The following is a 27,681-nucleotide window of genomic DNA, read 5'->3' as shown; positions in this document are numbered from 1 at the left end:
GAAATAAGATTCTAATATTTTTGCAATAAATTATAACTGTGCCCCTTCCAGCTTCTCCCTTTCTTTGGAAAATATCTTAAGAGCTCATGATGACATCAACACAGGTGAAGTCAAAGAATAACACAAGCATTCAGAAAGGAGAAACACCTAGTTGCATAAGTGCCCTGAAGCTTACATGTTTGCAGTATTTTATTTCCTAAATCCATCTGCATTAACAGCAGCATTTTAAAAGCTGTTGAAGAACCAGCAGCCACTAGGTGGATCTCCAGTATTCAGTTCAGTGCATTCGTAGTTAAACAGTCACAGAGTTCTCTTCACCACTTTTAAAAGTCTGTGAATCTAAGTTGTATGCCATTTTCTTCAAATTTTGCAAAGCCCTCTGCATGAATTGAACTGAAGCATCTCCTCACCCTTCCCTGATCCTCCTTCGCACCTCAAGTGTTTTGGTGGGGTTAGCAAGTGTCCCTGCGTTCTTGAAAATACCTTTTGTCTAGATGGTTACGGAGGATTATGCGAGTGTTTGCAGGAGCTGGCCTACTGGGCAACTGGATTTGTTGCTCTGCCAATTTTAGCATCACCCACCTCTGCCATGTGGTCCCCAAAACAGACTTCAGCTCTCATGAGAAAAAGTTTCCCAACCCCTGCTGTACAGCAAGGCAAAGAAAAACAATCTTCTTTTGGTGAAGAGTTATGGGACAAAAAATTAAGATGGCTTCTCTCTTAAAGACCAGCTGATTTCTACAGGAGAATGACTTAAGGCAGAAGTCGATTCACCTATAAACTAACAATTCCCCCACACACCCCATGCAACAGATGCTAACACGCAAGGCACACAAAATACAAAGCAGTCAAAATAAATCTTTATTGAATGCCGCACTTGACATTCAGCTTTCATTTGCAAGAGGAGCCTTTTCCATAAAACAGCATCTCCTTTTGCTGGTATCGAAAAGACAAGCGTGGGGCGTAGAAAACCCATCCTGATCTAAAAGTACTTAAGTTAGCCAATTCATTTTCTTTTACAGAAGGAGCAATGTTTTGTAGGACTTGGCAATAAGTCGTTCAATTTAACCAAATACACCGGGGGGCGGGGGGGGGGAGACGTATTTATCTCCAACAATGTCTACTAAGGTAGTTCAATGGTGGTATAAAAAGTGACAATTGTTTATGTTTCACAAAGAAATGCAGTTGAAAGGGCAATCCATCATTAAGTTCCAGAGAGAATCTTACTGGCGACCTGAGGTTATTTAATACCATTTACATCTCAGGCAGCAGCTGTTTGGTCCAATAACTTAAAGGTTTGATACCAATGTCTGTTGTCTTGGAATGTAGATCATAACTCCTCATGGGCATCTGACGAAGATACATTTGCGGGCGTCTCCTCTTCTGTCAAAAGTAATGCATCTTTGTTAAAACAAAACACCTACACAGTTAACATTATTTGTAAGAGGCAGGAACGAGGCAGGGGGCCTTCTCGTTAGTGACGCCCGCCCTGCGGAACACCCTCCCGTCAGATGTCAAGGAAATAGACAACTATCAGACTTTCAGAAGACATCTGAAGGCAGCCCTGTATCGGGAGGTTTTTAATATGTGATGTTTTACTGTGATTTTATGATTTGCTGGAAGCTGCCCAGGGTGGCTGGGGCAACCCTCACCTGGGGGCTCTCTTCAAGTTCACAGGATACCACTCCAGCAGGTTTCTGCCAACTGGGGAAGGGGGCTTCTGCTGAAAGGGGGGGCGGGCTGAAAAGGCTCTCTGCACAGGTAAAAAACACATCATGCATCCCCCCTAAATCTAGACCATTTATCTTTTTTTTAAAAAAAGAAGGCAACCAAATTTCCTTGGTTTTTTTAAGCAGCGCCAAGAATTTGACCCTGCTGAGAATCTACAAGGGGCTTACCATTCAATTTGACAATTTTTTGGACCATGAAGACCAACCATTAATGGATTTTCAAATCAGATGTAAGGAAAAGAAGTGTATCAGGAGTGTTTTGTTAGCCCCAAAATAGAAAAGGAGTGAGGTCCTAACCAAAGAAGAGTGGCAACTAAAATTGATGAATATGTGCAGCTTGCAGACTTAACATATAGAATAAGAGAGCAAGAAGAACATATGTTTAAAGTAGATTGGAAAATGTTTATTGAATATATGGGTGAAAATTGTGTACTGTTTAGAGAAGCTTTTGATGTTTGATCGTGTTTTTAATATTCTGTTGGAAGCAGCCCAGATGGGTGGAGTATAAATAATAAATTACTACTACTACTACTACTACTACTACTACTACTACTACTACTACTTTGGAAAATGTTGGCAGCATTAAGATAAATTCAACAGTGTAAATAATGGATGTAACAATGGAATACTGAATGGTTTAGTTTAAACAAAATACGCAGGGATTTAAGATATCTAAAATGAACCATGGAAAGAGAAGAATGGAAATCATTGATATTTTAAGGTTGTTTAAATGAGTATTCTAAAATGTGAAACAAAACAAAAAAAAATTATACAAAAAAAGAAGTGTATGGGGAGGACTTATTTGCTATATTTTTATCCTAATTCCTTCAAGGAGCTCAGGGCAGTGTGCATGATGCAACCCAACACATTTTATGCTCAAACACCTCCTCCACCCGTGAAGGTGGTTGGATTAACTGGTGCAAGGTCACTCAGTGAGATTCATGGCTGGGTGAAGACCTAGAAGTTAGCCTTACCAATCCTAGTCCACGACATCACACTGGACCAATGATGCAAAATATGCTTAAGAATCAAAATGAGCAAGGATAGATCTGGCTGGGGAACGGTGATTGAAAATGCAAGGGAGGCTGAGATGATTATGCAGCAGCAGTTGTGCAATTAACACTGGATTTGCTACATTCCCCTACCAACAGCCCGCAAAACCTTCGGTAACAAACAGCCACTGACCTCCTTTTACCATTGCAACGCAAGAGCCATCTTCATCTTGAAAACCCTCGGAACAGACACATTTGTAACCCCCTGCGGTATTAACGCAGTCTTCGTTTTCTCTTACGCACACCTTTTCGGACGAGGTACATTCATCTACATCTATTTCAAAAAGGGAAAGAGTATTGCGAAAAGTTTAATTCGGTGCAAATGCACGCGGATGAAAATGTTCTAATACAAACGTTCAGTTTCTTTTACTTTATTTGCTCACATATACAAGCAGCGACAAAGATTATACAGAATGACGCAATTTCCACACCGATAATCATTGAACTGTAGCCAGCTGTTGTTTATTGGTATCAATGAACACACATACAAACACAAAGAAATAGGAGTCCTTGTGTTCTGCAGGCCTAGTTTGAATTGTAGGAAGCATACAGAATCTGCTTAAAATGACTTATGAAATTCTCCTCTCTGGAAATCAGGAACACATTCTTGCCTTTTTGGTGGCAGTTAAATACTTCTTTTTTTTTTATCCCGGACTTTTAGAGTTGTGTCTTGACTCTGACTTTCATACAAAAGTAGAAATCTAACCTGTGCATTTTTCATCTTTCATTTCATAGCCAGGTATGCAGCTTTTACATTTGCTGGGCCCTTCTCCTGTGCATCCCAAGCAGCCCCGATCGCATGCTGAAACATAAAATGGAAAGTCTTTAAATCACTGTAAACTAAGGTGAAAACTTGCTTAGAGAACAAACTGAAGCTAATTTTTGCCAGACCCACCTATTGCGTTTAACCTACATGGTGCTACTTTGCGTACAGAATCCTTTAATTTATTCTTATAAGTTTATAAACCCGTTTAAGCTTGTATTGAATGCTATGAATATATTGTTGCAAAGGGATTGTGAAGGACAGTAAGAAATCTAACCAATAAACAACAAATGTCTATGTACAAATTAGGCAAGCAGTAACATTACTTGGAAGACCATAACGGCTACATTCAAGACTTGAGGCAAAGCTACACAAAGCCCAGAAAGAACGGTACCTGTGTGAATGCTCTTATATCTAGATATTTGCCATTTAACCTTTCGGCTTTCTGTGAACACTGCTAGCCAACTAAATATACATGAAGTTAGAAGCAACAACGTTACAAAAACCTTTCTGCTAATTTTCCAATACTACTTTCGTCAATGGGAAAATGGCCACAATTCAACTAATATATTTAACTCCTTGCTTCCCTTTTGAGATCTCATTATCTTCTATCTTCTAACATATCATTATCCCCTATTTGGGTGCCTTTTCCTTTCTCTCAAAATTATTGACTAAGGATCGCTTTCTAGCTGCATTCCTTCCCCCTCCCCATCAATTAAATGTGAGGAGTGTTGCTACACAATTGCATTACTAGGGTTCCTGCAATTGCAGAGACATTTCCCAGAGCCACTGAATCACAACATAGTGTATCCATGTAGCTCACGTATTATATTTCTCCGTGTAGTTTTCTACTTGGGGACAAACACTAAGATTCACAATTTCGGGTGGTGGGGAAGCCACAACAAGCATCCCACTTGAGATGTACCATAGTTACACCTCATTCCAAACCAAACCCAGAAAGTATATACAGTCAAATCTCGGTTGTTGAACATCTCGGCTGCCAAACGTTTCAGAAGCTGAACACCGACAACCTGGAAGTAACTGCCTCTGTTTTCAAATGCACCTTGGAAGTCGAATGGCTTCCCGAGGCGTATTTCTCTATTTTTTCAATGTAATTTTCCGATCGCCCATTGAGCCTTGGTTATCAAACGTTTTGGAAGTCGAATGGTCTTCTGGGATGGATTACGTTTGACAACCGAGGTACCACTGTACATCCATCTATGCCAAAGGAAGCGTAACAAGCTCTTCTTTAAACACGAACATCTATCGATGGTTTTCACGCAACAAATCTGACATTTGTTTCAGCTCTTATAAGCAAGCTACAACTTAAGGTTAAATATATAGATATATGGAAAGGAAACCTTTGCAGGAGAAAGAGCCCTCTGTGTTTAAGCAGAATTGGTCCGTACTGCAGGGAGACTCTTCTACGGCACATTCATCCACATCTGCAAAGGTGAACATAAATTTGGAAAGTTAGCATTGTCATATGAACAGAATGCTTCAAAGGGGGCAAGGGGGGGGGGGAATGTCTGCATCCAAAGAGATCTGTTCATGAACAGAAAGCGCTTATTATGCATATAAGGGGAGGGCTGTTGATTCTTCTTTCCGACTTCAGCCTCATCAAATTGTTTGGAGACCGTGATTTGCACAGGCTAGAAAGGAATGTAGGAAATGAGAGGATGAATAAGAGGAAAACCATGAGCTTCTTACCCTCGCATGTGACCTATTCTGACCCCTACAATGATATGCATTACTTCACCAAAAATGTATCTTTTCAAGTCATGAGTCCGTAAAGCACTAGGCTCTTAATCTCAGGGGCAAGACCCATGTTGGGCAAAAGACTCCTGCACTGCAGGGGGCTGGATTTGATGACCTTGGGGGGGGGGGGCGCTTCCAACTCTGCAATTCCATGATAAACCCATTTTCCAAATGGCATTGGATTGGCATGATTTTCCTTTCCTTTCCATCTGCCAAATTCTGTGGAGCCAACTCACTCAGATTCAAACCAAGCTTCGCAAAGGAGACTAGTAGTAGCAAGAGGTGGTTTAGCTTTTTCATTCATTGACTTTGCACTTGCTTTCTGTTTTTGATATGCAGTTAAGTGGGGATTGCGTTATTTAACCGTACCCTTGCATTTATACCATGCCATTCTTGGTGAACGGCTGATCGTTATTTGAATTTGTCGATAGATTTTTTCCAACTTTCAACTGGAAATGCTGTATTTTGGCATTCGACGGAGAGGTGGCAGGTAACAGCCTTGAAATGATTCAATAAAGCAAAAGGCACATCAGGAATCAACAGTCTTAGGTCATCTTCTCCTTCATATGTAACAAAATCAGGAGGGTCAACCAATAATTTAGTGGGCCAACTAGTTAAAAAGCAAACTGAAACCAACAGCTGTAAGCCTGGATCAGAAAAATCCTCCCAGCTCCAAACTTGTTTAGATAAAAAAACAGTGTTCTGCAACTCAGTAGCTGAATCCATGTAAATGCATCTCTGCTTGAGAAAAGGCCCTTTACTTTCCCGTCTACGTGGGTGCTGATTCTCTTTTTCTTTTTCTCTTTTATTTATGTCTCACCATGTTTAGTGCATGTATAATTACAGTCGTACCTTGGAAGCTGAACGAAAGCCATTCCGGAAGTCTGTTCGACTTCCAAAACGTTCTGAAACCAAGGTGCAGCTTCCGAGTGGCTGCAGGAAACTCCTGCAGCCAATTGGAAGCCATGCCGGACATTCGGGTTCCAAAAGAACATTCGTAAACCAGAACACTCACTTCCGGGTTTGCTGCGTTCGGGAGCCAAAACGTTTGAGTGCCAAGGCGTTTGGCTTCCAAGGTACAACTGTATGTACTTTTTAACTTTCAGTTAAGATGCCTGGGGGGGGGGAGAGAGAAATGGTACAAAGACAAGTATCTACATGTGTATGATTATAAACATGTTATATATTATATATTAGGTCTTAGGTCTTCTCTAAACTGAACGCTTCATTTTCTATTGGATGTCTTACTAACCCACACAGGCGTCTTCATTTCTGGTCCAACCTTCTTTACATTCCTTACAGTCTGTGTTTGTTGCTCCACTGCACGTTTTACATGAATCATGACAAGCTGTGAAGACAAAGAAAGACTCAAGACTTCATTTCAGATCCTGGTGAGCACATTTAAAACTGAATCTAGGTTTACGTTATATAGTTAAACCGATTCTAGGGTTACGTCAGAGGCATCGATAACGCAAATAATTGCATGTAAATTGGCTCATGAAATGTTTGCACATCCTGGTATGTTATTTAATTAACATGGTAAAATAAGTAGGAACGTTACGAAGTTACATAAAGCTCTACCTTATAAAAGGGGGGAACAAGTAGTGAGTGTGAAAACTGAAAAACGCTATCAGGTTATCACCCAAATAATGACTCCACTGTTTTCGGGTTCTGATCAACGAGACATGCAGAACGGGTTTCTTCTTCCACTTTAGCAAAACAGTTTGGCTTTGATAGAATAAAGTGAGATTACGGCTCCAATCCTATTCTCACTTACTTGAATTCAACAAGGCTTACTTCTGAGTAGATGAGTACAGGACTGTGCTTGTTCTTTTTTATGAATTTATTTATTCGGTTTTTCAAATTAAAATTTTACAATCGCAAACATACAACATAAAGACAAGATTCCAATGAATCTCCTGGACTTCCCTCCTCCCCTTTGTGGGTCCCATTCTTAATCATTTCCTCCTGCATCTTTTATAATAATCCAAATCTTTTGCATCTCCATTACAGTAGAACCTCTGTTTATGTCCTGCTCTAGTTAGGCCCATTCCAAGTCGCGACCACGGCAAACCCGGAAGTAAACACCGGGTATGCTGCGATTCACCCACACGCAGAAGCGGCTGCCATTGTCTGCACATGTGCAGAAGCAGGCTGCCGCCGAATGCGCCTGTGCACAATGGCACTTCTACCAGCAACCCATTTCGCCATACGTACAGGCCCTCCAGAACAGACTTTGGTTGTGAATAGAGGTTCCACTGTATTTCCAAAATTCACCACTAAACTACAAGTGTTATTCCAATCCCGCCAATGATTTTAGCTGTTTACAATGGTTTTTAAGATAGATTATAAATTTCCCCCATTCCTTATTAAAATTTTGGCCTTCCTGATTTCTGATTCTTGTCACTTTGGCATAGTCCATCAACTTGATCTGTCATTCTTCTCTGCTAGGGACCTTATCTTCTTTCCATGGACTGTGCTTGTTCTAGCTAATTTGGGATGTGGATCGGGAGCAGTCAGTGAGGAGAGAGGTGGTGCCACTTACTGGGAGAGGGTTGAGATGGTGCTGTGAAGACACATCAGTGGGAGAGAGCTAGACTAACAGTCGTGCCTGGCTAGCAACAACCTCCCTTGCCAGCTTGCCCCTCCTTCTGCTAGTAAGCAGCAGTGGCTCCAGCAGCATGGCACCGACCCTCCTCACGGAACACTCCTGGATTGAAATATAGAAAGTTCAGAAATATTTAGCGACAATTTAACCGTAAAAAGCACTGCCCGGAATCTTGCAAGCAATTGGGCATGCCCACAGTTCCGTGTCATATCTTAACGGGACTTCTGACTTTTCTTTTCCCATGCCAGCTCACGAACAGCTTCTCGCACAACAAAGCAAAATGTTCCTGGAGAAACTCCAGTCCAAAGTCCACTTTGTTGTGCGGAAGCAATTACAGTTCTCCGGACCATTATAAAGGCTTTAAATGTAAAGCATGTAGGCATACCTGTACAAACAGAATGTGTGTCGTTTCGGTGAGAGTTGTAGTAGCCGTCAGAGCAGTCCAAACAAAATTCTCCTTGGTATTCCCTTTTACAGTGGCAGGATCCATCGCCACCTCGGGTGCCGTCTCCAGCACACTTGCCATTTCCGTGGCAAGGTCTTTCTGATCCGCCGCGGCAAGCTTAAATTAACACAAAAACAGCAAGTTTAAGAATTTCACGTAAATGAAGCCGAACAGTATTTTCTCCCCATGGCCACTTCTCTCGCTGCCGCCTCTTGATCAACATTCACAAGCCTCTTCACAAAAAGCTTTTCCCTTTGCTTCTAACTAAAGCTGTGCTGAAAATTTTCTGTCCCTACTTTTGAAGGCCCATTTGCAGGTTGCCCCCACAAAATGGGTGGCGAGCTGCTTAGGAGGAACACCGCCACAGCAGCCAGAAGAAGAAGAAGAATGGGGGGGGGGAATGAAAAACCTCTGTAGCTAACACTGCTGCAGTGAGCCCTCTGTGGCCTGAACATGTTGTGATTTTTCTCCCATCCCCTCCCAAAATGCCTTGCTTTTTTGCCTCTCTGAAACCTTTTGAAAGGTGCCAAACTTCCTGTGGATCTTTCAGCTTAGCTCAACTTTTTCAACGAACTGTGCCCTGATGCAGAGACTCCCCTAGCAATAACATCCTATGCCACAATATAACTTGTTGGTTTTTGAGATGCCACATTCTCTATGAACAGTGTTGCTACTGACCCAACAAAGGCCCCAAGGAGCCGATCCACTTCTGTGAGCCAATAACCCAAAGCACATGTTCGTCATACACCATTTCCGCACTTCTAAACTGGCTGTAACCGCTCCCTCCTCGGCACCCCCCCCCCCGGTAGCCATTTTTCGCTTTCCCTCTTATATCAGTATGACTGAGACTGAAAAAATAAAATGGCCTACTAGGCACCTTCCGTATGTCTGTTGGTAGAACCGCAGCTCACGGAAGTATCTTTCTTCTTCCACCATCACATCACCAGACTTAGCTATAGGAACTTAGGAAACTGCTTTATACCAAGTCAGACCACTGGTCCATATATCTCATTACTGTCTGCACTGACCAGCAGCTGCTCTCCTGTGTTTCAGGCAGGGAGCGTCTCCCAGCCTTACCTGGAGATGCCGGCTATTGAAACTGAGACCTTCTATTGCATTTTGAATCGAACTAATCAATGATCTGGGAATGTGGGTGGCGCTGTGGGTTAAACCACAGAGCCTAGGACTTGCTGATCAGAAGGTCGGCGGTTCAAATCCCCATGACAGGATGAGCTCCCATTGCTCGGTCCCTGCTCCTGCCAACCTAGCAGTTCGAAGCACGTCAAAGTGCAAGTAGATAAATAGGTACCACTCCGGCGGGAAGGTAAACGGCATTTCCGTGCACTGCTCTAGTTCACCAGAAGCAGCTTAGTCATGCTGGCCACATTACCCGGAAGCTCTACACCAGCTCCCTTGGCCAATAAAAGTGAGATGAGCGCCGCAACCCCAGAGTCGGTAACGACTGGACTTAATGGTCAGGGGTCCCTTTACCTTTACCTAATCAATGATAGTAAAAGGCTAGAACTAAATGAAAGCTTCTGTGTATGATTAAAGACACCCCAGTATTTTATTATTGTCGTTTAATTACCAACACAGTCTGGACCATGTGTTCCAGCAGGACAGCAAACTCCTATTGTTTCTATACAAAGCCACTTAAACAAATCAGGAGATTTCTTCTTCCTGTAAATACAAACAAACAAAACAAAAATGTATTTCTTGAACAGAAGGTAAGAGTTCTGTTCATATCTGATTGTATTATCATCATTAGTCTGAACTTACTGAAATCAAAGTTCTAGAGAACGTCAATTAAAATTGTCATGGAGAGTTTAGATGGGGAAGCAGGTACAGTGCGCAATAAATTTGCATAGCCAGTGATATTAGATTGTCCGTTATGATTGATCTGGTACTTTTTCACCTTCTAGAATCTTTCATGATAAGAAACTTGGCCCCCAGGTTTATAGTGGAGGTAAAGAGACCACCAACTGATGTCACAATAGAAATACAAAAAGTATTCCCTTCCCCTCTTGGTGTGCCCAGGGTGGAGAGGGCAACTTGGGGTGTCTGAAAACACACACACACACACAAAACAGACAGACACCTTTTAAGACAGGTACCTAACCCTGGGTTGGCCAGTGCAAAATTGCACATCCAACACACATAAACATATATGGTCCACACGTAGCTAGGCAGGTAAGACACACCACAAGTAGGAAAACACTCAGGCAGAGAGCAGACCTCCTCATTCCCCTCCTATGGGGAGAAAAGCCCTTCTAAAATTTGGCCCTGTTCTCTGCCGGAGAAGTGGCACTTTTCAAGATAAGAGGAGGCATTGGATTTTGGAAGAGTGTGGTGAAAATGGTTTCACGGACAGCTTTATCACCTCAACCTTCAGCATTTGCAACCTTAAATTTGATATATCAGCCGCCAAACAGTCCAGCGTGTCAAGCAAACACATCTTCAAATTGAAACAGAAGATCTGTGATGGAAGCAGAAAGCTAAAAGTGGCAGCCTGCTTTGGTCAGCTTTGTCTCACTTACCTTCAATACACTACTGGTTTTGCCTGAGCCATCAGAGGCTCCGAGATGCTATGTTAAGCTCACCACTATTGCAAACATTCCTATGGTGGCATTCCTATGTAGCACTAGGTATTTTGCCAATGCGAACAGTCATCTTTACCCCACAGGGTGCAGTTTGGCTGAGGGAGAAGGGCTCAGGACACAGCATCCGCTTTGTATGCAGAAATTCCCAGGTTCAAGCTCTGGCATCTCAAGAGAGGGTTAGGAATACCCCCTGACTTAAATCCTGGATATCTGCTGCTGGCCAGTGTAGATAAAGGGTGTGGAAGCTTTTTTCGCTTTGTGGGCCAAATCCTCATCATTGAGCCAAATTTCAGCCAGAACCTCATCACTGGGCCAAATTTCAAAGCCAGAACCTCATCATTGGACCAAATCCTCATCATTGAGCCAAATTTCAGCCAGAACCTCATCACTGGGCCAAATCCTCATCATTGGGCCAAATTTCACGGCCAGATCCTCATCATTAGGCCATATTTCACAGCCAGAACCTCATCATTGGGCCAAATCCTCATCGTTGGGCCAAAATTCACAGGTGGCTGGGGTTGCCAGATTCAGGAAGGGGTTGGTATTGAACCCCATGCATTAGTTGATGAGAGGTGCTTAAATCCTGCTTGGTGGGCTGAGTGCCAATTCCCTGGGAAGAGCTACAGTGAATAATAGTAGCTAAGTGAGTTCTAGTATCAAAGTGAACAGTAATGATTCACACCTTTGCAAAAAGGGAAGGGAAAGAAAAAGATTAAGCATTCTGGGGTGTATCTGACTAAAACATACCGGAGAAAGCACTGACTAAAACAAACGGATTTCAGTGGGTCTACTCTTAGTATGGCTCAGTTGGATACAACCCTCTATGCAAGTCTCATTTTATGTTTCATGTCTGTGGGTTAAGAAATAGTCACAAATATCCTCCCTCATGTCATTAAATTCATATGGCTTCAGTTATTTCGCAGCAATGAATGGACAGAAGTAAGGATCTCTCTTAGGATGCCTTGAAAATTTTGAGATGTGTCTGGCTTGTTCTTAAATGTAACAAGGCTTTTTTAAAAAATAAAAAAAAAAAAATATCTGCCAAATGCTGTGTTTGGGGCTGATCACTCATTTGTAGGAATGCTATGTTACCAAAGAACAATAGTTGCAAGTTGATACAACTTCATCATCAAAGATGGCCAGAAGGGCGGCGTATAAATAATAATAATAATATATTATTATTATTATTATTAGCCTTTCCATTATCTAATTAACACAATCAAAAGCGCAGGTAACTATGTCCCAAATTTTCAGATGTCACAAGAAACTCTGCATTAAGGATGAAAACTTGGGAAATTTCTGAAGGAAAATATTAATATGAATCTCGACAACCAAACTGATATTTTGTCAGCTGCTGCAAACTTCGGCACCTTGGCATACGTTATGCTTGGAGGTGATAATGCCTATACAGAGATGCAACTATTGGTTACCATTATAAGCGCACAATTTTCTAGATTTATTGCTTAAATAACATCCACAACACACTCTAGCATATGAAAGAATGTGTGTGCACCACCCAAACTGTATTAAGCACAGTCAGACTACCTCCCTATTTTGAACCAACACTACTTTATTTATTTTTAAATTTATTTATGTGGTTTTTCAACTTAAAATTTGACAAAGATATATCAAACATAAATTATAAAAACAAGATTCCAAGGAATCTCTTGGACCACCATCCTCCCCTTTCTGGGTCCTATTATTAATCAATTCCTCCTTCATCTTTTATGATAATCTGGACATAATGGAAGAGGTAAAGGGCTTGGATTATCATAAAAGATGAACCAAAACTACTTTATGATTATCTGTGTGATTTTCAAAAATTCCTTACTGACTCATCAACCCGTCGAGTTCGAAAGAACCGAGTTGAATTCTAACTTGAATCCCCATTCTCATCCTAAGGACCCCACACAAAATTGTTAAGCAGGTATGTGTTTTATAAAAGTCTCTGTGAACAAAATGTTAAATTGTGCAGGTTTAACTGAAGGTAGAATGCTGGTTTGTAGTCTATAAAGCTAAGGAAGAACAACTTGCCCTTCTGATTCCTGGTAGAGCAGTCATGGCTGGTAGTTAGATAAAATATCTTCTTTAGTAGCAAATTGAGCAGAAGTGATCTGGAATTAATAAGAACCTTATGGAATCCTACTAAGTAATGCTCTAGAATGTTAACATGTGCATTACAGCAGCACTAATCGGCAACATTAATGGTAACCTAAAGGTTACTAGACAAGCCCATACCATGCTTTCACAAGATACTCAAGCATGAAATTGGTTCTTCTTGCAAGTTACTAAGCTAGCTCAACAGAGACTGGCAACCATCAACGTTGGCCATGCAAAAGCTCAGACTGGTTCACCTGTTATGGATGCAGCAACTCGACACAACAAGCCATCTGATTTACATGCTTTTCCTAACTGCCAGATTGAGAAATCAATAAAGAAATGTAGCTCAGAATGGTTTCCCCACTTACTGCAATTTACACTTCTCTAATGGGGTATCACCCATTGTGACCCACCTCTGTTTGGATCGATGTCTGCAGAATAAAACCCTGGTCTCCTTGTGCTTTAGCTGAGGTGGAAAAACAAGAGCGCCAATCCCGTTTGGACCGCAATTAGCATGCACGATTTCGAAAGTGCCTTTAAGTATTTTGAAATCATCACTGTGAGAAAGAACAAACCCTGACGCAATACCAAGCCTTGCATATACTTATGACTAGCGGCCTTGGCCCAGTATACCTGAAGGAGCATCTCCACTCCCACGGTTCCAGCTCCTTCTGGCAGTTCCCTCACTGTGAGAAGTGAGGTTACAAGGAACCAGGCAGAAGGCCTTCTCGCCCTGTGGAATGCCCTCCCATCAGATGTCAAGGGAATAAACAACTATCTGACTTTTAGAAGACATCTGAAAGCAGCCCTGTTTAGGGAAGTTTTTAATGTTTGATGTTTTATTGTGCTTTTAATTCTGTTGGGAGCCACCCAGAGTGGCTGGGGAAACCCAGCCAGGTGGGCGGGGTATGTATGTATGTATGTATGTATGTAAATAAATAAATAAATAAATAAATACATACATACATACTATAGTGAATCTGGTAAAATTAGTAGTTACCAAGCTAACAATATACAAGAAGCTGGTTTTATCAAGACACAGGTTGAAAATTTGTGAATGATGCATTTAACATTGCTTTCCAAGAAGTTTATACTCACTCTTTAATTTACACCTCTCTTGAATCCAATCCTGAATGCAACACAACAAAAAATATTGCCTTGTTTCTTTCTTACCATTTGAACCACCAGGTTTCTATATGTTCTTCATGCTCTTCTACCATGTTGTTGCATTCAAAGTTACTACTGTCACAGAGGTTCTCTATTATTTCCACAAGACGAATTTCACTGCATGGGGGGAAAAGACCCAAGACAAATCAGTTTATTTTGATGAGTTCTAATTGGGCACTGACTTTACAAATGAAAACACATTTCTATTAAAAAGGGTCAAGAATATTAGAATCACTATTCATTTCTGTTATTCCATCGGCTGTAAACTTTCCAAAATTAAAGTCCAACTTTTGCTCAGGGTAAAAGTGATACATTTAAGCAAAATTGTCTTAGATGATACGTTACTGGTGCACATCAGCAAAGCAATCTGTTACTACTCAGACTCAAACTATCTGATTTTTAGAAGACATGTGAAGGCAGCCTTGTTTAGGGAAGTTTTTAATGTTTGATCTTTTATTCCTTTTTATTTATTCTTATTATTAATATTCTGTTGGGAGCCACCCAGATGGGCAGGGTATAAATACTAATATATGATGATGATGATGATGATGATGAAGCATTTTTTGTGCAGCATATGCAATCAACAGGAAGCTCAAAATACACCCAGCAAGGTCAAGAGCAAAGAAAGCTGTGGCTTTACAGCTTTAATTATAGAATATTTAATCGTGAAATATACTTAGCAAATGCCAAAGGGACAGATAAGCATTCATATCAGAGCATGTGTTGAAAGAGAACCTGGGAGCTCTCAAACAAGGAACTTCTGAATCCTTGCAATAAGGCTTCAGGAAGCCTGGGGCTATGTAAGAGTAAGCCCATGTTCTCCCTTCTTTTCCTGCCCCACTGCTGCTCCCAACTACATCCCCTCTGGCCTGGATCAGACTCTTTGAAGCAACTCGTATTTCCCCTGCAGAGAAACTTGTGCTCGGGGCTCACAGCAGGGATGCAGAACCTGTGGTCCACTGAATGTTGTTGGGCTGTAACTCTGTTCATCCCCGATAGTTGACCATCTTGGCTAGGACTTGGGGGAGTCTGGAGGGTCACAAGCATTCCACCTTTGCTATAAAGGTTCCTTTCTCTCCTTCGTCCCTGCCTTAAAGGTGGTCCACAGAACTGCCACTACACTGAACCACTGCCCTTGAACAACAGCCGAAGCAATTTAAGCTGTCTTCCAGGAATTCAGTGGATTTGTGTAGAAAGTCCCAGCAGGAAGACTGTTCTCTGCATTTGTGTGGTCCTCCCCTTCAGTTCTCCCATTCTTGGTTCGCTCTATCTAGTGTGCTGTGATACCCGAATTAAGAAAACTATGGTTAGCATTAACCAAGATATTCTTGGGTTGGGGCAACTGGCTAAAATGTTTTCAACAGTTCTAATTTTGGTTCCTCTGTTTTGTTTTGGGTTGATGTTAGTTAAATGTTTGGTTGGGGTTGGCGGTTATTTAAATTTGGGTATAACTGTAAACTGTTTATTATTGTTATTATTGGTTTCTATTTATTTGTTTGTTTTATTGCTCGTATAGCATATTTTGCTTTTAACGCTTGATGCTTTGTTGTGTTTTTATACATGTTCTAAGATGCTCAGAGGGGCTGGGGAAACCCAGCAAGATGGATGGGATATACATTTTTAAAAAATATTATTTATTATTATGTTCCCCACACTGTGGGCTCAAAGCTCACTTCAAAACAATGTTCTGCAACATTTGGACACAATTCCTCAAGGGTGGTTGTTCTTGTTATTTTGCCCATTTCAGATGTTATGGCAAAATATGGTTAGAGATAGCCAAAAAGGAGAAAATACACAGAACCAGGAAGGAGGGAGAACGTCAGCAGATATGTATGCTGAAATTGGGCCAAAGACTTTTTCAACACCTAACCCAGAACAATATTCTACTTTTTACAGAAATGCATGAAAGGCATTTGTGTGATTATGACCTAGTAACAGCAGGGTGCCAATATGTTCAAAACTAAGATTATGGAGCTTGACTTAAGTATCAAATGTGTCACAATGTGACATTCTTACAATATCAGCATGCTAACTTTCCTCTCAGAAAAATGTCCCCTGCTGACATAGACTATTTCATCCAGTCCAGTTATTTTACAAGCTGCAGACAAGGATATGACCTCATTGAAAAGAAAGATACACATACCATACCTGGACTCATACTTTGACAGGGTCTTTTCCTCCCAAGCTGTATTGCCACCACCAAAGTTCTTTTTTGCAGTGTCAGTTAGACCCTGAAAAACAGAGTATTTTGAGACAATCTCATTTTCTAGAGCAATTGCAAAACCAGACAGACTTTGGATTAGTAAGTGATACTAATAACGGAGTTTTTAAAACACTAAACATACCACCTAAAACTCCCTGAGACCAGGGGATTCCTTCAAAACTGGCTGCCCTTAAGAAGCTCCACACACTGGGCAGTACAGTGGGCAGCTGGTAAGACACCCTTTTCTGAAACCCCAGGGTGCTGCTGCCAGACAGTGTAGACAACACTAAGCTAGATAAACCAATGGTATGGAATGTTATAAGGCAGCATCCTATGGCTTTTTTATTGGTGTTTTAGAACCTAGTAATTAATAATAATAATAAACTTATTATTTAAGTTTAATAATTAACTTATTATTCTGTGTCCAGGGCAGCTGTTTATCAGCTTCATCTGGTACACAGGCTGAGACCCTACCTGCCCGCAGACTGTCTCGCCAGTGGTGCATGCTCTGGTTATCTCTCGCTTGGACTACTGCAAGGCGCTCTATGTGGGGCTACTTTTGAAGGTGACCCGGAAACTACATCTAATCCAGAATGTGGCAGCTAGACTGGTGACTGGGAGCAGCCACCGAGACCATATAACACCGGTCTTGAAAGACCTACTCTGGCTCCCAGGACGTTTCCGAGCACATCTGGAAATCAGAATATATAACAGCCCTGGTGGCCAGAGCCCTCGGTTCCCACCAATGACAGTCGTATCAAGAAATTATAGGCATCTTCAGGGCCAGTCCTACCGTTAGGCAGACAGGTATCTCAAAAATGTTACCTTTGAATGCTGGGAAATGGAGGACTATAGCTCAGTGGTAGAGTATATGATCTGAATGCAGATGTTAAAGGGAGGAAAGGAGGAGGCGGAGGAGTCGCAGCATCCCTCACCTGGCTGAAGCGCTCCGTGATTCCGCGGCAGGTGTCGCAGGCCTGACGGACCCGCTGCTCCTTCTCCGCCGCCGCCGCGAGGGCGAGGCAAAGGAAGGCCCCGAGGGCGCCGCTCAGCCACCCCGGCGGAGCCCCGCGCGCCTTTCCCGACGGAAGGCGCCTCATGGCCGCCCGCGAGCCTTTGCCCCTCGCCCGCGGGACATTTAGCGCCTCTGACGGGGGGAAGCCGGCATCCCGCGCCTGGGGCCCGCCCGGCCAATCCCGGCGCGCCCTCGCGCCCGGCGACGTGGGCCAATCGGCGCCCGCCACGCTCCGGGAGACGGAATGAGAAAGCCCCACGTGGAGAAGAGGCGGGAGGGAAGGAAAAAAGCACGGGGCAGGGCCCTAGAGCTAAAAACGGAAAGACGCGCGCGTGATTTGTATATTCCGGGTTCCTTTAGATCAGGCATCCCCCAACTCGAGCCTCTAGATTTTTTGGGACTACAATTCCCATCATGCCTGACCACTGGTCCTGTAGCTAGGAATGATGGGAGTTGTAGTCCGGAAAAAACAGGTGGGGGGGATGCCTGCTTTAGATCCCTTCCCTGCCCCACCGGGGATTTTTTTTTAGAGATTCACCCCTAGGAAACGAAACGGAATTTCGAGCTTGGTTGGGCAGCGGTATGTCTAACCACCAAAGTATAAAAAAATAAGTATAAAGAGAGGGTTTGTGTTATTTATTTATTTATGCATACTATTATTATTTATCCTTTTTATTTATTTATATTTATTTTTAATTTAATTTGTTTTAGTTAAACGCTAAGGAAAAAGCACATGGTGCGCCCAAGCCTTCTGACCTCTACTTAGCAGTTGATTTGCGATGATTTGCCATGGTGCAGGGAGCGAGCTCTCTAAACTGCCCTTCTCCGCAGCTTCTGGCTCTATCGCCATACTATTAGATTCTCATGCAACACTAAGAATCCTACGATTTATCATGGCAGGCATAAACATGTTTTTTAAAAAGAGGTTTAAAGAGACAGGGGGGAAATGTTGACCCTTAACGTCTCCATAGCCTGGATAGCTATGGGTTAGAGCAGGCATCCCCAACCTGCGGCCCTCCAGATGTTTTGGCCTACAACTCCCATGATCCCTAGCTAACAGGACCAGTGGTCAGGGATGATGGGAATTGTAGTCCAAAACATTTGGAGGGCCGAAGGTTGGGGGTGCCTGGGTTAGAGCGTGCTGCTGATAATGCAAAGGATGCCATACGTCCTGGAAATCGCCTCGGAAAATAACCTGAAAAAGTTCCAAAACCCCAAAATCCTTCTGGCTTTTATTAAAAAAAAAAAACAACCTCAAGATCTTTGGTTCCCCTAGAAATAATAATAATAAATAATAATAATAAATAATAATAATAAATAATAATAATAATAATAATAATAATAATAATAATAATAGCTCCACAACTCTGTGCTGATTTTCACTCTAGGCTTGTTCCAAAAAAAAAAAGCTCCACAACTTTCGGGTTTTTACTTTTTTGAAATATGGCAACCCTACCAAGGTTGCATCTTCTACCCCCCTATGGGACAGATGCCTCTTCTTGCATTGCACGGGGTTGGACTAGATGATCCTCAGGTTCCCTCTTCCGACTTGCTCCATTCAAGCGCTTAAATGCGCCCTGCATTTAAGCCCTGTGCTTTTTGCCAGTCCCTAAGATGGCCGGGATGCTAGCTCGGCGCCCTTACTTCCGCAGGCGCTTCGGTCAGCTGACGCGTCCGGCCCCGCCCATGAATCGCGCATCACGTGCTCCGCGGGCTGGCTTTGCCTAGAGTGGCCACGTGGGTGCCTTGCGGGTAAGTCCAGTTTCCTCCTTAGTCCGGATCGGGCAGGATTCCTCATCCTTCCGTCGGATGGGCTTGGCAGGCTTGATCTCGAAGGGAAGGAGGGAGGAATGGAGAGCAGAAGCGGAAATAAACCGGGAGAAGAGTCGGATCAAAGATCCGATACCCTTTTAAAATGTGTTTTTTGGGGGGTGGAACAGGAGCGAAAGTAAACCGGGAGAAGAGTCGGATCAAATATCCGATGCCCTTTTAAAATTTGTTGTTTTTTTTACGGGGGGGGGTGCCTGGCAAATTGGGCTATTACTTCCATTTCGATTATGTGTTTTGTGGTTTTGTATTTTGATTTTATTCTGCGACCTCTGGGTCTACAAATGCAATAAATAATAATAAATCGGATTCTGCGGAGGGCGTCGTTGATTTGTCGCAACGGTTCAAGTTGCAATCGAAAGATGCCCTCTGGGTTTCAAGGATCGCCCGCCTCAATCCAGAGTGTGGTGGCATGTTTGCAACATAACAATTCGTGCGTCGCCAGGGAGGCAGGAAAGTCGCATTCCTGTCCCATAAATGCCCCTGCAAGAAAGGCAATATGGATGTAGCCAAGTTGGGGGACAGGGAGCAGGTATTATGCACAACGAAGGTACAAACACGTTAAATGCCCTCTATCTTGTATACGTGAGGCAGAGTGCCTCTAATGCTGCTTTTCCAGCTGTTTGTGATAATGGATGCAGTTAGTTTGCTCAAGGTTAATATTAATATTAATTTATGATTTATACCCCGCCCATCTGGCTGAGTTTCCCCAGCCACTCTGGGCGGCTCCCAATCGAGTGTTAAAAACAAGATAGCGTTAAATATTAAAAACTTGCCTAAACAGGGCTGCCTTCAGATGTCTTTTAAAAATAGGATACAGTGGTACCTCGGGTTAAGTACTTAATTCGTTCAGGAGGTCCATTCTTAACCTGAAACTATTCTTAACCTGAAGCACCACTTTAGCTAATGGGGCCTCCTCCTGCTGCTGCGCCGCTGGAGCACGATTTCTGTTCTCATCCTGAAGCAAAGTTCTTAACCCGAGATAATATTTCTTAGTTAGCGGAGTCTGTAACCTGAAGCGTACGTAACCCGAGGTACCACTGTAGCTGCTTATTTCCTTGATTTCCTTGACATCTGATGGGAGGGCGTTCCACAGGGCGGGCACCACCACCAAGAAGACCCTCTGCCTGGTTCCCTGTAACCTCACTTCTTGCAGTGAGGGAACCGCCAGAAGGCCCTCGGAGCTGGACATCAGTGTCCGGGCTGAACGATGGGGGTGGATGCGCTCCTTCAGGTATACTGGACCGAGGCCATTTGGGGCTTTAAAGGTCAACACCAACACTTTGAATTGTGCTCAGAAACGTACTGGGAGCCAATGCAGATCTCTCAGGACCGGTGTTATATGGTCCTGGTAGCCACTCCCAGCCACAGTCTAGCTGCCGCATTCTGGATTAATTGCAGTTTCCAGGTTATGTGCTGAGTACAAGGTGCAGATAACAACAACAACAATAATAACTTTTAAATTTATATCGTGCCCATTTTGTTGGGCTTCCTCAGACACTCTTGGCAGTTTACAAACATACAGAAAAACAAAACATAGCATCAAACATTAAAAAAACACAACTCCTATACGAACTACAAACAAACCAATAAATCAATAGAAACCAATAATGATTGGATTTGAGCTGCAAAACACCAACCCCGCTTCCTCCAGAGTGGTTCTCCCCTTTATTGATTTACCCTGGCGTTGGACCATTAGGACTTAGTATTGGCAAAAAAGCAAAACAAGGCAATCAACAAAACACTCCAGTAAAAATCGATGCACATTGATTTTTCCTGGCTTTGTTTTTAAGAAGGCTGTTTGACAAGGCCGTGTGCCCTGTTTAAAGAACCTCCACTTGTATTTCATATTCCAACCCCCTTTTATCTGCTCCTGTTTGAGAACAACAACAACAAACACTTTGGCTGAATTAATGATCCTTCAAAAGATAAAAATAAAAAAGGGGGAATTAACTCATGGTGAAATACTCCGTGTGAACAAAGCATCTTCTGTGTTGCTTGTTATGGAAAATTTGTGTTGAGCAAGGGGTCAGTTTGGGTTTTGGGTATATTTGTTCTAATAGCACGTGTGGCAAAGGCACTGTGAAATTCTTTGGCTTTGTGCTGTGTTCCAAGTAGAAGTACCACTTTTTCTTATTTCTTATTACTATTCTCTTCTCTCTACCCTTTCTTTTTCTTCTTTCATACTCTTTTCTTTTTTCCTTTGATAAGATATGTAGATTAATGTTTTAGTTTGTGGGGAGGAGAGGATATTGGACGTAAGTGCTGGCTTTTTTCTTTAATGAAATTTATTCAAAAAACACACGAACAAACCACAAGGCACCTGACCTGGCTTATAGTGTAACGTTTTCCACAATCGAATTACAACACCTACTGGACCCAGGCATTATGGGGGTCTAGCACCCACAAACTCATAACAGTACCTTCTATCCAGATAACTAGAGAGGGGACAGAAATGGCTGAGCTCAACATGCTTGCAATGTGAAGTTGTGCTGCTTTAGAACAGCTTGGTGCCCAAACCAAATTCTTTGTGCCTACGGTGTTTGGCTCTGCAGAGAGATGCTGATTTGTCTTTGAACTTTCCCTTTTTTAAAATAATTTTTATTTGATTTTACCAGCGTAGAGTTATAACCATACCAAATACATATCCATATTTAGAGATTTCTCTGAATCTCTAGACTTCCCCCCATCCCCTCCAGGGGTCCTATTGTCAACCTTTTCAACTGCACATTATTTCATAATCCATATTTTATACCTCTCCATATTGTCCATAGTGTTTGTTACATTACAATTGCTATTAGAATCCTGCTAATGTTTTCATCTGCTTACAGTGGTCTCCTAAATAAATGACAGTTTTTCCTCATTCTTTCTTGGTTCCTGAGCTTTCCAGTCAGTTTTGCCCTTTCAGCGTTGTCTAACAGCTTGGTTTGCCATTCCTCTCTGGTTGGGACTGTATCTTCTTTCCATCTCTGGGCTGGTAGCATCCGCGCGGCTGTTATTGCATACATAAGAAGGCTTTTCTCTTCCTTTGTGATGTCGGTACCTACAATTCCTAATAAAAAAGCTTCTGGGTTTTTTAAAAAATAAAGCTTATTTCAAACATTTTTTTAATTCATTATAGATCATTTCCCAGAATGCTTTTATTACCTTATACGACCACCACATATGGTAGAAGGTGCCTTCTTTTTCTTTACATTTCCCTCAGGTATTTGTACCTGTCTTATACATTTTTGCTAACTTCCTGTTGTTGTTGTTTAGTCATTGAGTCATGTCCGACTCTTCGTGACCCCATGGACCAGAGCACGCCAGGCACTCCTGTCTTCCACTGCCTCCCGCAGTTTGGTCAAACTCATGCTGGTAGCTTTGAGAACACTGTCCAACCATCTCATCCTCTGTTGTCCCCTTCTCCTTGTGCCCTCCACCTTTCCCAACATCAGGGTCTTTTCCAGGGAGTCTTCTCTTCTCACGAGGTGGCCAAAGTATTGGCGCCTCAGCTTCACAATCTGTCCTTCCAGTGAGCACTCAGGTCTGATTTCCTTCAGAATGGAGAGGTTTGATCTTCTTGCAGTCCATGGGACTCTCAAGAGTCTCCTCCTCCAGCACCATAATTCAAAAGCATGAATTCTTCGGCAATCAGCCTTCTTACTGGTCCAGCTCTCACTTCCATGCATCACTACTGGGAAAACCATAGCTTTCACTATACAGACCTTTGTCGGCAAGGTGATGTCTCTGCTTTTTAAGATGCTGTCTAGGTTTGTCATTGCTTTTCTTCGAAAAACAGGCGTCTTTTAATTTTGTGACTGCTGTCACCATCTGCAGTAATATTTGCTAACTTACTAGGAGCCAAATACCACCGGTACAGTGGTACCTCAGGTTAAGTACTTAATTTGATCCGGAGGTCCATACTTAACCTGAAACTTTTCTTAACCTGAAGCACCAGTTTAGCTAATGGGGCTTCCTGCTACTGCCACGCCGCCGGAGCACAATTTATGTTCTCATCCTGAAGCAAAGTACTTAACCTGAAGTACTATTTCTGGGTTAGCGGAGTCTGTAACCTGAAGCGTATGTAGCCCGAGGTACCACTGTACATCATTTTCATGTCTTTTCACTTTCGATCCCACACTATAATCATGCGCAGGTGGATGTTTTGTATCCAGCATGGCTGAGAAGAGATCTTCGGGAGGACAGCAGCTTCTGTTGCTGTTGATCATCGCCGTGGCCTTCGTGCACCTAGCAGTATGCCCGTTTGCAAAAGTGGAAGAGAGCTTCAATCTTCAGGCCATCCACGACATCCTTTGGCACAAACTGGACTTCGAGAAGGTGAATGGGATGATCCTCGGGGAGAGTCCTTCTTCTGAAACCTCCCTCCGTTTACGATTGATGTCCTGCTGAGTTACTAGGTTCATGGGACGAAAGGGCGGACTTCACGCAACCAAGCAGAGATTTTAACACTCTCCGTTTTTAGCCTTTGGGTTTCGAGGGACATGGTAGAATGGAAACAAACACCCCATTGCTTGAAGGAGTCGAACGAGGAGCACAATTATGTTTTTTCTCTTGGGGTGAGATTTGAGATTAAGCACTTAATTCTCATCCCATGTTCAGAGGCATGGATGAAAAAAGAAGCCGTATTTATGCCCCTCCAGAAAGGAAAGGACGCGGGTGGAGCTGTGGGTTAAACCACAGAGCCTAGGACTTGCTGATCAGAAGGTCGGCGGTTCGAATCCCTGTGACGGGGTGAGCTCCTGTTGCTCAGTCTCAGCTCCTGCCAACCTAGCAGTTCGAAAGCACGTCAAAGTGCAAGTAGATAAATAGGTACCACTCTGGCGGGAAGCTAAATGGCGTTTCCGTGTGCTGCTCTGGTTCGCCAGAAGCGGCGTAGTCATGCTGGCCACATGACCCGGAAGCTGTACGCCAGCTCCCTCAGCCAATAAAGCGAGATGAGCGCCGCAACCCCAGAGTCGGCCACGACTGGACCTAATGGTCAGGGGTCCCTTTATCTTAAGTGAGGAAAATGTTTTATCAGTTCATTATTCCCTGCGCAGATGATGAAGTAAAGGCCGTTCCACATCTGCTAAGCCAAAATATTTGGATTGAATTCAGTACAAGTCTGAGCCCCACATATGTATAGATAGGAATTGGAGTCTAGCAACAGCAGGAGGGCAAGGGTGCCTCACCAATATTTTATTTACCGTACTTTCCCGTCTATAAGATGCTCCCATGTATAAGACTATTTGGGGGGACTAAAATTTATGTAAATGGGGGAGATGGCACAAAATTGTTGAGCCTTTTTTTTAAGGAAGGATTGTCCAAAAGTTGTTGGGCTTTTTTGTGGAGGATTGCACAGAGTTGTTGAGCTTTTATGGGGGGGAATGCTGAAAATTGCTCACCCACACACGTTGCTAAATCCGACTCCCATCTGTCCCCTCACCAGCAGAAGCTGCAAATCGCCTACCCAGTTGCTGCAGCATCAGCCAGTCACTGCCACCCATTGACGCAGCAACCCATAAAACGCACAATAGCCGCTGATAGCCGTGGCAGCAACCAATCAAACGTCCACCCTATCCACTCCCCATGTATAAGACCGCCACAATGATGATGATGATGATAATAATAATAATAATAATAATAATAATAATAATTTATTTATGCCCCGCCCATCTGGTTGGGTTTCCCCAGCCACTCTGGGTGGCTTACAACAAAATATTAAAATACAGTGGTCTGTTAAACATTAAAAGCTTCCCTAAACAGGGGTGCCTTCAGATGTCTTCTAAAAGTCTGGTAGTTGTTGTTCTCTTTGACATCTGGTGCGAGGGCGTTCCACAGGGTGGGTGCCACTACCGAGAAGGCCCTCTGCCTGGTTCCCTGTAACCTCACTTCTTGCAGTGAGGGAACCCCCAGAAGACCTTCGGAGCTGGACCTCAGTGTCCGGGCTGAACGATGGGGGTGGAGATGCTTCTTCAGATATACAGGACCGAGGCCATTTAGGGCTTCAAAGGTCAGCATCAACACTTTGAATTCTGCTCGGAAACGTACTGGGAGCCAATATAGATCTTTCAATACCGGTGTTATGTAGTCTTATACACTGAAAAGTATAGTAATCCTTCCAGAGGGATCACGTGGGGAAGTGTACTGTATTAGGCGAATTGCTGCTTCAGGATTAGACTACTCGTCTTTTTAATTACCGCCACAAATACCAGCAGGGCTACTCTGGAGCAAATACTTTGGAGAGTGCATCCCTGTTTATGCAGACCCACCGAATTTAGAGCTGCCATTGCCATAGAATATTTGTGCCTTCTATTTTGTGGGTCATATACAGTCGTACCCTGTGTTGCGTTTGCTTCATGATACGCCTTTTCAGGTTGTGTCCCGCGGCGACCTGGAAGTACCGGAAAGGGTTACCGGTACTTCTGGGTTTCGTCGCATGCGCAGACGCGCAAAATGACATCATGCGCAGAAGGGGCGAATCGCAACCCGAGCACGAGCAGATGCGGGTTGCGTTCTGCTCATGTTGCGAACGGGCCTCCAGAACGGATCCCGTACGCAACCAGAGATACCACCTTATTTGTTATTTGCTACATTTGTCGCCTACCTTTCTATAGCCTCTTTGTTTTTCAACGACAGTATGATCATCACGAATTTCCTGGCGTCGTCCCGAGGACGTTCCTTGGCCCATTGTTTGTCGCGCTCCTTTCCAGCCCAGCCGTCGGTGTGCTGTCGCTGCTGCAAATGTCCAAGTTTTACTCCCAGCTGATAGGTATGAGATCTGTTGCTCAAGTCAAGAAAGGCCCTTTTCAGGAATTGGGGGGGGGGTACTCTGTAATACTCTGTAAACTGTGGATGAGGAAACCGTGATCCTGGACTACAACTCCCATTATCCCTTAGCATTGGCCATACTTACTGGAGCTGCTGGGAATTGTAGTTCAACAACAGTAAGTGAATCGACAATATGAGAACACTTGCAACTTGTGAACGGGCTGCTTACAGATGCAGACTGGGATAAATATGACAATATTTGGAATGTGTTACACAAAATGCAGTAGGCTATTCATATTTACACAAGTATTAGAATAATATGAAATTCATATTTAAGGGTTAGGGTATTTTTCGTATATATTTATATAATGTTTTCCCCCCTTTGCACATTTTTGTGCCTTTTTATTTTTCTCTATTTTCTGTTTTTTGTATCTCTTTATTTCTTTATAACTGGAAACATTGAATGAGTTATGCAAAATACAATAGGCTATTAATATTTACACAAGTACTGGGATAATATTATCAAATTTCTATTTATGGGTAAGGGTATTTTTTGTATACATTCATATAATGTTTTTTCCCCCTTTGCACATTTTTGTGCCTTTTTATTTTTCTCTCTTTTCTTTTTCTTTGGATCACTTTATTTCTTTATAACTGGAAACTTGGAATGAGTTATACTAAATGCAGTAGGCTATTAATATGTAAATAGGGTCTTCTCAGTAGTGGCGCCCACCTTGTGGAATTCCCTCCCATCAGATGTCAAGGAAATAAACAACCACCTGACCTTTAGAAGACATCTGAAGGCAGCCCTGTTTAGGAAAGTTTTTAATGTTTGATGTTTTATTGTGTTTTAAATATCCTGTTGGAAGCCTCCCAGAGTGGGAGTCCCGGCCAGATGGGCAGGGTATAAGTAATAAATCACTAGTAGTATTAGTATTGGGATATTAATATCAAATTTTTATTTATGGGTTAGTGTCAGGGCTGCCTCAGGTCTCAGCTCACAAAAGACCAACGCCAAGTTCTTCTTATATACAAGGATGTTTATTGCAGTTCATTATTGGTTCCACAACCGAGGCGTGCAGCCCCACGTCTGTTAGCCTTAGACCGTTGAAGTCCCCTCTGAATCATTCCCTCCCCTGCACCAGTTTAAGAGGCTTACGCTGCTCCACCTCTTCCTCTCTTTCCTTTTCCGCAGGGTCTTTCTGCCCGCTGGGGTTTCGCCCCTCCTGGATTCCCCTGACGCGGAATCCCCAGACTGCTCTTCCCCCCTCCTGCGGGCTTTGGGACCTGGCTCCTCCTCCGGGCTCCCTGTTCTTCCGCGCGCCTCCACATTTGAACTTGGCGCGCACGCCCAACCTCTAACCTTCCTTTTGACAGTTATACTACTCCCTCCACTACTCCCCTCCCCTTCCGGGAGGGTGGCTTGCTCCGACCTCCCTTCCTTCTCTGCTGCCGGAGCTGCTTCCTCTGATACACTGGAACCTCCACCCCCTTCGCTGCGTTCTGGCGGGGATGCTGGTCCTGACGCCCAGCTGCCACTTTGGGAGCCCCTGCTGGCCCCCCGCTCCTGACACTTTCCCCCTGGGGCTCCCCTTGCCTTGACCACCGGCGCCCCCTTCTGGGAATCCTCTGATTCGCTGGAGAGACTCATAGAATCCCT

At 43.3% G+C, this 27,681-nt stretch overlaps 2 protein-coding genes across 2 annotated transcripts in view; one reads left to right on the top strand and one right to left on the bottom strand.

Moving 5' to 3' along the window:
- Positions 1-838: 838 nt before the first annotated feature.
- Positions 839-17,703, bottom strand: CRELD2 (cysteine rich with EGF like domains 2). Its single transcript, XM_083463744.1, has 10 exons — positions 17,362-17,703; positions 16,372-16,454; positions 14,230-14,340; positions 9,945-10,036; positions 8,297-8,473; positions 6,556-6,651; positions 4,907-4,990; positions 3,489-3,584; positions 2,916-3,056; positions 839-1,383 (listed from the first exon to the last, which is right to left on the bottom strand). The coding sequence occupies exons 1-10, from the start codon at positions 17,524-17,526 to the stop codon at positions 1,331-1,333; spliced, it is 1,098 nt and encodes a 365-aa protein (XP_083319870.1). The 5' UTR covers positions 17,527-17,703; the 3' UTR covers positions 839-1,330.
- A 1,437-nt stretch (positions 17,704-19,140) lies between these two features.
- ALG12 (ALG12 alpha-1,6-mannosyltransferase) overlaps positions 19,141-27,681 on the top strand; it is a 31,653-nt gene continuing 23,112 nt past the window's right edge. Inside the window, exons 1-3 of the mRNA XM_083463623.1 lie at positions 19,141-19,193; positions 23,407-23,588; positions 25,890-26,022. Coding sequence (XP_083319749.1) covers positions 23,427-23,588; positions 25,890-26,022 — 295 coding nt within the window. The 5' untranslated portion in view covers positions 19,141-19,193; positions 23,407-23,426. The remainder of the gene's footprint in view (positions 19,194-23,406; positions 23,589-25,889; positions 26,023-27,681) is intronic.

This window comes from Podarcis liolepis, assembly GCF_965112155.1.
Source record: "Podarcis liolepis genome assembly, chromosome: 10".
Lineage (NCBI taxonomy): Eukaryota > Metazoa > Chordata > Lepidosauria > Squamata > Lacertidae > Podarcis > Podarcis liolepis.
This window is presented reverse-complemented; position numbering and strand designations above follow the sequence as displayed.

Bases quoted from the DNA above. Each gene is read 5' to 3' on its own strand.
- CRELD2 (XM_083463744.1), bottom strand. From the start codon at position 17,526: ATGAGGCGCCTTCCGTCGGGAAAGGCGCGCGGGGCTCCGCCGGGGTGG. The intron at 6,652-8,296 runs GTATGCCTACAT...TTGTCTTCACAG, and splicing joins CACACATTCTGTTTGTACAG to CTTGTCATGATTCATGTAAA. The intron at 4,991-6,555 runs GTTAGTAAGACA...TCACCTTTGCAG, and splicing joins AAATGAAGACGCCTGTGTGG to ATGTGGATGAATGTGCCGTA.